General features: G+C 35.4%; 1 protein-coding gene across 2 annotated transcripts in view; it reads left to right on the top strand.

The window, feature by feature from the left end:
• The window catches only part of LOC111400338 (syndetin-like), a 37,097-nt gene extending 23,255 nt beyond the window's left edge, over window positions 1-13,842 (top strand). For both annotated transcript variants that reach the window (XM_023027755.1, XM_023027760.1), the window contains 8 exons: window positions 2,484-2,609; window positions 3,195-3,265; window positions 10,615-10,677; window positions 11,392-11,464; window positions 13,044-13,163; window positions 13,249-13,326; window positions 13,415-13,465; window positions 13,546-13,842. In XM_023027755.1, coding sequence (XP_022883523.1) covers window positions 2,484-2,609; window positions 3,195-3,265; window positions 10,615-10,677; window positions 11,392-11,464; window positions 13,044-13,163; window positions 13,249-13,326; window positions 13,415-13,465; window positions 13,546-13,659 — 696 coding nt within the window. In that variant the 3' untranslated portion in view covers window positions 13,660-13,842. The remainder of the gene's footprint in view (window positions 1-2,483; window positions 2,610-3,194; window positions 3,266-10,614; window positions 10,678-11,391; window positions 11,465-13,043; window positions 13,164-13,248; window positions 13,327-13,414; window positions 13,466-13,545) is intronic.
• Window positions 13,843-14,259: the final 417 nt, after the last annotated feature.

Below are 14,259 nucleotides of genomic sequence, written 5' to 3'. Positions count from 1 at the left end.
GTGAGTTATCGCTGTTCCTCACGACGAACAGTCGAGAACACCTCTTCCAAGCTTGGAAGGGGTGTAGTAGCCAAAATACGACTACGCACTTGATCCAAACCATGATCAAGTCCCGCAAAAAACATATAAATTCTGTCTTCAGCACACCTCTTCTTTAATGCATCAACATCGGCGGTGCACTTCATGGAATTAGGTCTGCGATAGTCAAGCTCCAAAAAAATGGAATTCATTTCAGTGTAGTATATGACAAGAGGCCGCCCCTCTTGCCGCAGTTGAAAAGATTTTTTCATTAGTTCATAAACTTGAGATGAATCAGAGACATCAAGATAACTTCTCTTAACCGCATCCCACACATCTTTGGCTGTGTCAAACTGAACAAAATGGGCCACAAGAGCATCAGTCATAGAATTAATAAGCCAAGACTTAACGATGGCATCATCTGCCAGACTGCCACCCATTCACCATAGGTACTATCATCTTCTTTTGGTAGAGTTAGTTCACAAAAAATGTGAGTTCTTTTTTTCCTGCCAGTAATGTGCATCTCTAGTAATTTTGACCACACGAGGTAGTTAGTGCCATCTAACTTAATGTGAATTGGAGATGATGTTTCATGAACTAACGATGTAACCATTCTCTGGTCAGCCATTAGTTCAAGTAGTTAATAAATAACGTAACAACCAACCACACAAGAAATCAATAGCAAGGTCAAAAAACCAACCACAATCTTCCCAATTTCCTAATTTTTCTCCTCAGTTCTTTCTTCAGCTCTCTAGCATCATGATTGCAGAAGCTGTGAACCCAAAAGCATACCCATTGGCAGATGCCCAGTTGACTGTTACGATCCTGGACTTGATTCAGCAGGCTGCCAACTACAAACAGCTCAAAAAGGGTGCTAATGAAGCGATTGAATGAATGCAGGCAGGTAGTGAGGGTCGCCTGAGCCGGAAAAACAGCGCCTAGGGTTCGGGTTTAGCAGTGCGCTGCTGCTGCCGACCGGAATCGCCGCTACAGACGTAGCCTCTACCGGAAAACGCGCCTGCCTGAGTCGCGTAGCTCCCTGCCAGAGAGCGCCTAGGGTTCGGGCGCCGGTTCGTGCCGCCGGAATCGCCGCTGCAGCCGACCGGTGGTGGGACCTCCAGAATCGGCGGTAAATGCAAGGCAAGGGTTCGGGTTTCCTCTGCTCTGATACCAAGTCGTGTTTTGGGTTGTTGAGTATATATGTTTTATTGATAGGATAAATGAATATATACAATACAAGAAATTACAACCATGATCCCTAACAATAACAAATATTACAAGTAAGTACAATTATATTTCAAATTAGTCATTAGTTCATGAAAACAATTTAAACTTCTAAATATTATTTTAAATTTGTCTAAATAATACTTTGCTTAATTAATGTAAAATGCTAATAAAGTTATTATTTCTCGATATTTTAAAAGTTAATTTACATAAGGTTGGCTAAAATTTAGTATATATTTTTATTCTATAAAAAATAAAAATTATTTTTCTTGTCATTTGACTTTCTTTGTCCGCTTAAAAAGTATTCATTTTACCAATCATGCAACTACTTATAGATATAATTTATTTTTCTAAATATACATCTTCAAAAAAGTACTAAGAATAAACTGAAAAATAACGCCCATAACAGCTTTAAGTAAATCCAAATAAGGCCCTTAACTCTTTCTGGTGAGTAAGGCTTTCATTTTTCATAATTTTTTTAATTGGCTTTTAGCTAATTGATTTAGCCCCTGTTTGGCCCCCATTAAAATTATAATTCATTTTTTTCTCTCTTCCTATCAACCACAAATTCTTCAATAAAATAATATTGCACATAATCCCAAAATATTTTCTTCTTTTTTAACTATACATTCTTCAAAAAAATACTATTTCAACCATTAAAATTTCAAAAAATGGGGGCCAAACGGGCGCTTATTGTCATGAAAGTATTGCAGTATTTATATTCCCTGCTAGATGTATTTGGATCGGGCACTAATTTGGTGATCTTGAAAACAGTCTATATATATAATATGTGTACTGGCTAGCTAATGGCTTAGATCCCTCATCAAAGAAAAAAATAAAAGAACAGGAGATGATGAATGCACGTAAGAAGAAACCCGTTAACCATGTGTATTGCTGGGAACTCCCTCTATTCAAAATTCTAGTTTTTTTGCTTGAGCAAAAGAATATTACTTTCATCTCTGTTCCCTTTAACTATGATTTATGGGATGTCAAAGACAATTAAATCCTGATGTAGGACAAAGGTCGTACTGGAGATTCTGTCTTCTGTGATACTATGAAAAAATCTGTCTTTCAGTGAGCAGCTCTGGGAGATCCATCTCCCTCAAACACATACCCATGCCTTCATGCATTATTTATTTACGGTACTTCATATTAATAAATATGAAGCTGCAGAACTTGTCTGATTGAAGAGCCTCATTTTGACTGTTACGTAAATAATTCCCATTAATATAATGCTGCAGGAAAGATGTGCAGGTGCTGACACTATATCCCTTGTTGCTCAATTGTTGCATAGATCAAAAGCTCATCTTCAGTCAATGCTTCTGCAAAGTAATGGAGCAATAGTTGAAGACTTCTATGTGCATATGGTATGTATTGTATTTGCATTTAGAATAATCATGTGTTCTCAAGTGCTTCTGGTATGATTTGCTAAAGTTGTCTGCATTATGAGGCAAGATAAAAGCGTGGTTGATATTACTCCTTTGAAACTAGTGGGAATTTCTAGATGGTGTTAAGTGCAGTAAACTTTAGATGATTTTGATTTTACAAATGACGAGAGCTTTCATCCTTGAATGTAATTGTGTCCTTGAAATTTTTGGTGTTTGAACTTTGAACCCAGATTCTTTTTTTATCGAAGTTGTGGTGTTTGAACCCAATACCTTTGCTGGATATAAAGCTGAACGACCTCATTTCAAGTTTAAGATGCTATGTTACTTATTATTGTAGCATTGCATCACTCTGTTGTCATCATTGGCATATGGTAATGTAATTGTTGTGCAGTAAATTTTATTGTTGCTATCATTTTATTGTTATTACCATTATATATTATCATGATTTTCATCCTTAGTTTTCAACCTTTTATTGCTGTGAATATTGTTGGTATGATTGTTGCATTTGGTAATTATTAGTTACTTAAAGCTAACAGTAGTTATTTTGACTGGCCTTTTTGATAGGTGGATGCTGTACCTGAACTTGCTGAGCATATTCATAGAACTACTGCTAGACTCCTCCTCCACATAAATGCGTAAGATACAATAAAATATTAATCTATTATAACTTATCTCATTTATTGGTAAAGTGACAGATGTACACTAATTCCTGGCCAGGTAAATGAAATTTGTGACATACATAGTTGAGGTTTTTAAGTCATTTAGTCCCCTTAATTTCTGTATTTTTCCTGTTGCTTCTGAATTTCGTCAATCCACTATCATTTTTTAGTTTCTCCCAGTTATATTCTCCTATCAAGATGGTGTCATAATATGTAACCTTTTTACATTACTTTCCAATCCATATTTGTAGTCAAAGAGATAATGCTTTTACTGATAATTTTCTAACACTAACTTCTTTACCCATATACGTGAAATCTAAGATAGCTTTGCACATTACCTTGAGAGATAATCTTCTCGTCTTATCAGTTGACTGAGAATTTCTTCAAGGAACCCACAAGCTTCATACACTGAGGTTGTGCCAAATCACCCAAACTTCTCTTAGATATTACATTATGAGGAAAGGGGTGATAGTTGGACAAAACTAACCAGATTTTGGCACCGTGGTTTTTTCTTTATAGAGGCCTTTGAAATTTGCATAAATAGGTCATGTTTGGTGCGGAAGCGTTATGAAATTACTTGTAATAAGAATTGAAATAAGAAAAATCTAGTAATAACTTGCTTGTATTGATTGAAGAATAATTGATATGAAATTGTACATGACCCCTACTATATTTATAAGCAAATTATCCCCTATTCCTAATAGTATTAGGAAATTGAAATAAGGAAACTATAATCCCAATCAACTAAAATTTAAAAGTCCTATTACAACTAAATAGATAAACATAATTAAAAGATCAATTCCTAGGAAACATAATTGTAGTAAAACTCTAGCAATTGTGATGTACTAAATTAATCTCCTCGACTTGAAGAAAAACTCGTCCCTGAGTTTTGTTTTTGCAAGGAAAATTCAATTGGAGGAAAGTATTCGTACATATCAGCAATATTAAAAGTGTTGGAAATGTTCATATCCATTGGAAGATCAACTTTAGAAGCGTTATCGCCATTTTTTTATTACAACTAAATAGATAAACATAATTAAAAGATCAATTCCTAGGAAACATAATTGTAGTAAAACTCTAGCAATTGTGATGTACTAAATTAATCTCCTCGACTTGAAGAAAAACTCGTCCCTGAGTTTTGTTTTTGCAAGGAAAATTCAATTGGAGGAAAGTATTCGTACATATCAGCAATATTAAAAGTGTTGGAAATGTTCATATCCATTGGAAGATCAACTTTAGAAGCGTTATCGCCATTTTTTTGAAGAATGCGTAAAGGACCAAGCTTCTTATCTTTAAGCTTATTGTAAGTGCCAACAGGAAAATGATTTTTTTCTGAGATGGACCATCACTAAATCACCTTCGTTGAATAGCTCAAGGCGTCGATGTTGGTCTACAGCAGCCTTGTAACGAATATTAGCATATTCTAAATTTTGTTTTACCATGTGATGAATTCTTTGAATACGTTCGGCAAACTCTTCTGCATTAGAATTGTCATTAGGAAGTCGAATCAAATCTACCGTATGCCTTGGAACATTAGTGTAAACGACTTCAAAATGAGTCTTCTTGGTGGATCGATTAGGCATACTATTAAAAGCAAACTTAATTTGTGGAAGGGCAGCATCCAACTGTTTTGGTTTATCTCCACTAACTGCTCGAATCATATTGCCAAAATTCAATTTGCCACTTCTGTTTGACCATCCGTCTGAGGATGACTTGTGCTACTAAACTTCGCCATGTAGGAGAACAATCTCGCGAAAAAATAGATTAGCTATGTAAGAAGCATCTGCACTTTTTTTACAAGGAAAAGAGCCATTTTTGAAAATTGATCAATATCGACCAAAACGGAATCAAATCCCCGTTGAGTTCGTGGAAGGCCGAGAACAAAATCTATAGTAAGATCTTGCCATATTGTATTTGGAACATGCAAAGGGGTATAAAGGCCAGTATTTTGAGCTTGTCCCTTAGCTTTCTGACATATTAGGCAACGTTGAACAAAAAAATGACCAATGTCTCTTTTGAGCTGGGGCCAGTAAAATCTCTCTTCAACCAAGCTAATTGTCTTATCTCGATCAACATGTCCGCTTAAACCACTTGCATGTAGTTCTCGGATCAAATGCTCATGCAGAGAAGAACGAGGAATGCATAATTGTGTTTCCTTAAACAAGAATCCTTCTTGAAGAAGGTAATCGGGTATGAATTCCTTATTATTGCATCGAGCCCATATATCGCCAAAATCCTTATCAGTTGCATACAGTTCCTTTAAACAATCTAACCCAACTACTTCCGTACTAATTATAGCTAAAAAGATGCACATCAACTTAATGTGTCAGCTACTTTATTCTGTTGGCCAGATTTATGTTTTATAACAAAAGTGAACTTCTGCAAAAATGTAATCCATCGAGCGTGCATTCGATTCATTGTTTTTTTTTTTTAGAATTAATAAACTTCAAAGTTTGATGATCCGCAAATGGTACAAATTCCCGTTGAACCAAGTATGTTCCCAATGCTTTAATGCTCGAATAATTGCATAAAATTCCAACTCTTAAGTCATCCACTTTTGTCGGGGTTTACTAACATTTTCACTGAAAAATTCAACTGGGTGGCCTTCTTGAAATAATACTGCTCCAATTCCCATAATTGAAGCATCACACTCAACTTCAAATATTTTCTCGAAGTTAGGTTGTGCCAATACCGGTGTAGTGCATAACTTGTTTTTTGTTGTCTCAAAACTATCTTCCTGTGCTTTGCCCCATTGGAATTGGTCCTTTTTCAGGCAAGTGATGATAGGTGCCAAGATTGTACTGAAACCTTAAATGAAACGCCTATAACAAGTTGCTAATCAATGAAAGCTCTATACTTCTCGCATAGTTTTAGGAGCTGGCCACTCACGTATTGCTTTCACCTTCGCCTCATCAACTTGAATACCATCTTTACCCGCCATAAAACCAAGAAATAAAGTTGGTTGGTCATAAAGCTGCACTTTTTGAGATTAATATACAATTTATTATCCCGCAAGGCTGAGAAAACTTCTGTAAGATGTGATAAATGCTCATCTTCATTTTTGCTATAGATAAGAATATCATCAAAATAGACCACCACAAATTTCCCACAAATGGACGGAGAACTTAGTTCATTAATCGCATGAATATGCTTAGTGCGTTTGATAGCCCAAATGGCATCACTAACCACTCGTAGAGACCATCTTTTGTTTTGAAAGCAGTTTTCCACTCATCGCCAGGGCGAATACGGATCTTATGATAGCCACTCCTTAAATCAATTTTGATAAATATCATTGCACCTTCTAACTTCTTGAGCATCTCATTAAGACGTGGGATGGGAAATGATACTTGGTTATTATTTTATTAATAGCATGACTGTCTATACACATTCGCCAACTGCCATCCTTCTTTGGAATGAGTAAAGCGGGAACTGCACAAGGACTCGTACTCTCACGGATCAACCCTTTGTCAAGTAATTCATTAACTTGTCATTGCAACTCTTCATATTTAATTGGGCTCATGCGATCATGTGGCAAGTTAGGTAAACTAGCTTCATACGCCAAATCAATATGATGTTGAATATTTCACATAGGGGCAACCATTAGGTGCTATCTCAGCAAAATCAGCAAGTGCTTTTTGAACTTTATTGGGAACCTTTATAGTTGCTTCTGATTATCCTTAATGACCAATGCCAAAACTATGTGCGGCTCTTTTACTTGTTCAAAGAATTATGGGCCTGATATGTTGGTAAAAAGTGGTTTCTCTTGACATTTGGGTTGGTTTCCAAGGGTTGAGATTGTGGTACCAAAAGGATCTTCCTATTGAACCACCAAAATATGAAAGTATTATGCTGTCCCTTATAAGTGCAATCAACGTCATAGTGCCATGGACAACCTAATAAGATGTGACAAGCATCCATATCCACCAAGTCGCATATGATCTCATCTTTGTAATATTTTCCAATTGACAAAGGAACCTTACAGATCTCTAGAACTTGAACTTCAGGGCCCTTTTTAATCCATGCAATCTTGTGTGGAAAAGGGTGTCTCTCGGTTTTCAGATTTAGAGCCTTTATCATTGCTTTAGAAATGACGTTCTCATTATTACCGCTGCCAATGATCACATTGCATACCTTATTACGAACAGTACATCGAGTCCTGAAGATCTTGTGTCATTGAGAGGTATCAGGCTTTTCTGGAGCAAGCAAAAGGCGTTGGATAATGCACGTCAATTCTTTCCCTGTATCTGCATCTGCAACATCACCACCCTCATAATCATTGTCTTCAAGATTTTGTTTTTCCCTGCTGTGACCTTTTAGTTTAAGTTAATGGATCGCATGTTTGGACAGCTATTTGAAAGATGACTTGGCTGATTGCACTAAAAGCACTTCCCAAGATTAGGGTGCACATAAGTGTCATTATTGACTCATTGTTGTATCTTATTTTTGTCTTGGGTGTTAGATCGAACAGGAGCAGAATTTCCTCTTTGATTCTATGTTGAATTTTGAATCGGAGTAGTATCCTTGCTGTTATATTGTTGTTGTTTGAGGTCATTACACCCTTTGGAGTTTCTTGAATTGGCCGTAAAAAATTACTTTGAGTACGGGTTGTGGTTCTATTCATCTTTTTTTTCTACTTTCATTGCTAGCTTGACTGCATCTGTCATGGTCCAAATCTCTCGGAGGGCTAGGCGATCTTGAATGACTAACTTTAGGCCTCCTATATAACGAGCAATTAATTAAGCTTCTATTTCAGACAAATTAACTCGGGCATTTAATCGATAGAATTCCTTTGTATACTCGTAAACTAACCTATTGTTTTGCGGACAATTCTAATACTATTAGTACAAAAATTGCTTATAATCTGGAGGGAGAATTCGCTTTTGCAACAACCATTTCATCTTGGGCCAGGTCTGCACACATTGCTTTCCTTGTCTTTGATGATTAAATTGAAGTTGTTCCCACCATGCAGAAGCTCCGTCCTTTAATTTGTATGCCACAAGTTTAACTTGGCTTTGTTCCGGGATATTCAAATAGTCGAAGAAATTTTCGACTGTATGGATCCAATCCAAAAATATTCAATATTTAATCAAACGTCAAAACTTGGTAAGTCCATTTTCATCTTAAATTCTTGAACATTTGGACCTCGATTATTAGCCATTGTTCGAAATTTTTCTTCTTCCTCGGATGAATAGTCTAACCCCCGTGGTCGTCTTTGTTGAAAGCCCCCGATCAAGATTAAGCCCTCGATCAACATTATTAATCCGGTCAAAATTATATTGGTTAAAATTAACATCTCATCTGCGCATCTTCTGCATGTCGTTCAAAATTTTCTCTAGTTGGTTTGCGGTCGTTCACTCCCTACGAACTCACCGACGTCGTCGAGCGGTCGGCCACCGTCGCCTACGAGTTCTTTGACATTGTCGCTATCGTCTTGCTGACCAGGTAGTTCTCAGTTCCTCCGTTCATAAAACTGCAATGGAGCGGCGCCGTGTTTCTCGTCTGGGTTCCTGCGTGGCCTTCTCTGTCCAACCTAGGTACCGCTTGCTGCCGCCGTTGATGATCAGTGACAAGCCTAGGTCTAAATTCTATGTCGTCGCCTGTGGTGCGTGTTAATGTCTGCTACAACCCTAGGGCCTGTCTTTTCCGAATTAGTGTCCTCGTTGAAATCCGAGTCATCTTCTTTTTGCTGTCTTGGTTTTTCTACCATGTATCTACAATTCTTCTCAATCATCAACGCAGTCAGCATCTGCGTGATGTTGCGAAGAGCTTCATCCATCCCTTCTAGTCGTTCGATTTATTCAAACCCCCGATCGTAGTCAGTGGTTTGCTTGCCACTTAAACCGTCGCCAGCCATCAAATTGAGGTGAATTCCTTGCTCTGATACCAATTTTGGTGCAGAATCGTTATGAAAATTCTTGTAATAACTTGCTTGTATTGATTGAAGAATAATTGAAGATATGAAAATTGTACATGACCCCTATATTTATAGGCAAATTATCCCTTATTCCTAATAGTATTAGGAAATTGAAATAAGGAAATTATAATCCTAATCAACTAAAATATAAAAGTCCTAGTCAAATAAAATATTAAAGTCCTATTACAACTAAATAGATTAAAAGATAAACTCCTAGAAAACATAATTGTAGTAGAACTCTAGCGATTGTAATGTACTACATCAATGTTGCATTCTCAGGTGGTTTTCGTCAGCTTGGTTTTTAGATGGAATAGGAGTAATCTATTTTGAAGCCTCGATTTAGTTTAAGGTTAAATAGATTTAAGTTTGAACACCAGAAGCTTTTGAGCATCATGTAGGGCATTATTAGATCTTTAGACATGATGGAGAAATTCACTGGCATAGTTTTGCTTATGGGTACTTGGAACTTTTCAAGTAGCTATTTGTTATTTTTATTTTTTTAATTCTCAAGGCACTTATTTAGTTTAAGCCCTGATTTGTTAGAGCCTGATATGATTCATGCCTTGCAGTCCACTATTTTAGTGACAGTTATTTGTTGCTTCGGGCTCACCGGCTTGTGCGGCTTGTTTATAAACTTAGAAGCCCTTCAATGTTGAGTAGATTTGGCACCTCCTGATGAAGGGATAGAAAATATTTGACATTGTCTATACAACATGTATATTGTAATGCAACCATTGATAAAAATAGTTTGTGTTTTAACCTCCTGTAGACACCCATAACCATGAACTTTGTATACTGATTTTTTGTGATTTAAGACTGCTTTGTGTTTCATTACTGCTATCTTTGTTAGTGATGTGTTAATTTATGATTATTATTATTGTTATTTTCCTTTGCATTTCTTTCAAGGTCTTTCGCTATATTGAACCTATTAACGTTCAATGCTCTCATTTGAAGAGAGACTCTAGCCTTCAAATTCGAAATCAATTGAGCTATTTTAACATACTTGTATCGGGTCTATCCACACCCCCTTCTACCCAACATAAAGGAGAAGAAGAAAATAAATTATAAGATTTCTCTCCTAATTATTTCATCTTTCCAGCGCACTCTTCTCTCAGGTCGTCCTTCTCCCTTCCCTCTTGTATGTTAGGTCCTGCATGCTTTACTCTCCCCTCTTAACACAATATTTTAATTTAACCCATTTGTTTAAGAAGTTGTTGGATTAGTGTGTTTTTATGCTGGTATCAAGCTTATGTTATTCTCTATATCAGACTTCTGCAAACTTATAGCTTATAAGATGCAGGCAAAGAAATTTTTTAAATCTATCTGTTAAGACAAATATCTTTAATGATTTCTTAAACGTGGAAAAAAAAGGAACTTCTTGTAATGGTATTGACTGGAAGGATTTGTGCAGATACATTGACCGGATTGCCAATTCTAAATGGGAAGTGAAAGAGCTCGGACTAGAGCACAATGGGTACGTTTCTTTTGATCTTTGCTGATTAACACAATTAGCATCATCCTCTAAAAAAAGCGTCATGGTCCTGCTTGCTTGATGATTGCTATCATTATCAGTGAAAATGAACTTTGGTTTTTGTAATGAGTAACGAATGGCTATTACTTCAAAATAGAATTCCATTACCGACCTTTTAAGTTTTAATACCGTATAAAGAAAATATTGGTGAACTATTAGTTTTCGATCATTAAAAAAAATTCAATATTTTTGAAGTCAATTAGAAGCAAGATTTTAGAGACCAGGCATATTTAGTGAAGAAAATGTGTTTGATCATTCAAAAAAAGAAAAAACGCCAGCGAGGGTGTAAAGTAAAATTCGAGAATGTTCAAAATATTTGGTTAGTTTTTCCAGTAATTTCAAATAGGAAGGGAAAAGGAATTAAGACTACAATGGGGCATATGCTGCATTCAAGTGATTAACAAAGCAAGGTATTTGAAGTTGTTTTACTCTATTGTCTCATATAAAAGCTTCATCCATTACTGCGCATACTCACAGTAGATTAAATTTTGACATCTTAATTCCGAGTCCTAACATTGTCACCATGTTCTTTTGTAAAAATAATGTATCATCTCCAAGCCTAGCAACAAAATTCTGTTTGACCTTCAGGTCACCTTGTAACTTTATAGTATGCTCCTTTTTTACAACACGTGATGAGTTCAGTAATTTGGTCAATAGGTATGTTGATTTATTGCTGGGAGAATTAAAGCACTACAAAACAAGGCTTGCTCATGGAGGTATACGAGAGGAGGTAATGACTCTTAATTCAGTATTTATAGTTTCTGTCTGAAATTAATGGCATCAGATATTTTAATCTGAAAATCATTTATTACAGTAAGGCCATGTTTGATATGCCTCCATTTTCCATGAAAAATGGAAATTAAATTCCATTTATCACTTTTTGACATGTTTGATGGAAGAAATTTTCAATGGAAAACATTTTCCATAAACCCATGCCACATAAGCATTTTCTTGCTTTTTGATGAAAAGCTTTTCCAACCAAAATGGTGGGAATTGCAATTCCAGCCTTTTCCCTTTTTCCTCTTTTACTTTTTATTTTTTATTTTTTATTTTTATTTTTTTTATATTTGCAATTGAAACAAATTCTAGGAACAATTGTAAAAGAGGATATTCCTTAAATTAACAATTTTCATTTAGAACAACGCCAAACGCACCAAAAGATAGATGATTTTTTTGATTTTTTATTTTTTTGTTGGCAATGGAAACAAATTTCATTCCCAATACCAGTAAAATATATCCTTTTAATTGACAATTTTCATGTAAAATAAAGCCAAACGAACACCAAAAAACACTTTTATTTTAATATTTTCCACATGGAAAATTATACCAATTAAAAACAATAATTTACAATTCTCAGGAAAACAATTTTTAGACAATTCAATTCTTTAGAATTCGTTTTCAATTCAATTCAATTCCATTTTTGCAATCAAACGGGCCCTTCCTGGTGCACAGTCTCCATGTGCGAATGATTGGGTAAAAAACACTGGCATTCACTCACTTATAGCAAAGTTTTTTGTCAGTCACTAAACTTTATATGGTTTCAACATGGTCAATGAACTTTACTTTTTGTTTCACTTTAGTCACTGAATTGAATACCATTCTCTTTTATAATAGGATGGTTAATATGGAAGAGGCCACCATGTCGATGGCACGTCATATTGTTGTCTGCCACATCAGATAGTTCTTAGAAAAACTAATTGATTTTAATAGAGTGACCGAACTTAAAACAGAAAATTAATTCTGGTGACCATTTTGAAACAAAATAAAGTTCGTTGACTAACATGATACTTCACTATGAATGGAGCGACTAACATTGTTTGCAACCAGCAAATGCCATATATTCATTTTAAACTCTAACTATTTCTGATGAAAACATGGATCACCTAATCTTCATAATTAGATTACAATATGAATTTTCTTACATTGCGCTTGATCATCTGCTTTGCATCTTTATGACTTCTAAAATAAAAAATGCAGTGTCTTGTTCCCTTGACTTTGGTCAGCTGCATAAATCATTTTTCTCCACCTCACTCCATTCAATTCGTCAATATATCTACTGAAGATCCAAAGTTACTTAATCCTTCGCAACTAAACATCCCACAGCAATATAGCATCGCTCATGTGAACTGGATCTTATCTTACGATTATGCAATTAAATTTTGAGAACTATTTTTACATTTTTGGCTTGGACTTCGTTAAAAATTTGGCCAAGTGAATGTTGAAGCAAGCTAGCATAAAAGAAGATTATCATATTTTGCTGCTTCTATGACTTACTAGTCACTATTAGCTTTCTCCGCCTGTAAACCCAGGTTCAAGACCTTCTCTTAGAATATGGACTTGAAAATGTTGCTGAAACTCTCATCGAGGGTCTGTCTAGGGTGAAGAGATGTACTGATGAGGGAAGGGCTCTCATGTCCCTGGATCTTCAGGTTTCATTTTGCTCCTGCTGAACTGTTTCATTGTCCACATTGATGTTTCAAGAATGTCAATATTATTTTGCGTTCTTATTCTCAGGTTTTAATAAACGGCCTAAAGCATTTTGTCTCAATTGATGTGAGACCAAAACTGAAGATGGTCGAAACTTTCATCAAGGTAAGAAATTAACCATCTTTTTCTTTTAGTTTCATTGAAAGTGCTGTATATATAACATTTTGTGTCTCTTTTTCCACTTTTTAAACAGGCATACTACCTTCCCGAAACTGAATATGTCCACTGGGCTCGTGATCATTCGGTACGAAAATGGATGGACGATCAGACATTTTTATATTTTCTTTCAAATATTAAATGTTTTCTTTGTAATTAAATTTGCAGGAATACAGCAAAAATCAAATTGTTGGTCTGATCAACCTTGTTGCAACAATGAAAGGGTGGAAAAGGAAAACCAGATTGGAAGTGTTAGAAAAAATAGAATCAATCCTTTCGTAGCAGCACCGTACAGGGCCTTGAAAAGTTTTGCGTTTCCCTCAATTTTCGTGTTCTGTTCGATCGATGTAAAGTGGAAAATCTATTCTTCCATTTTTTATAGGAATTCTTACGAGCTGTATATTGTCTTATTTGTAATATAATTTTCTCCCAGAAAGGAATAAGATTGTAATTTTGAACGCACTATACGGCATGTTTCCCTAGCCTGAGGCACATCTGGCGATTTACCTCCTTCACGATTTTTCAAGAGAGAGGTGGTGGGGCCCTCAAGGTTGGGGTTCAATCATTTTTTTATTTTTTTATTTTATTTTATTTTATTTTGAATTGGCATAATCAAAAGTTCTAATTATTAAGGAAAAATTGCAGCAAAGGTATCAAATCTTTCATTCATTAGCAGATTTGATCCAAACATTTTATTTGTGTCGCCTACGATACCAAACCTTTCAAAAATTTGCACTCGGAGTTTAAATGGATGGAAAACGTTAGTAAATCCGTTAGTTGACCTAGAGTCAACATTTTGACCAAATTTTGACTATATTTTAAAGAGTAAAAATGCAACACTAGATTTTCATATTAAAGAATTAAAATAATTAAATTAAAAAA

The sequence above is a fragment of the Olea europaea genome, chromosome 1, assembly GCF_002742605.1.
Source record: "Olea europaea var. sylvestris chromosome 1, O_europaea_v1, whole genome shotgun sequence".
Lineage (NCBI taxonomy): Eukaryota > Viridiplantae > Streptophyta > Magnoliopsida > Lamiales > Oleaceae > Olea > Olea europaea.
This window is presented reverse-complemented; position numbering and strand designations above follow the sequence as displayed.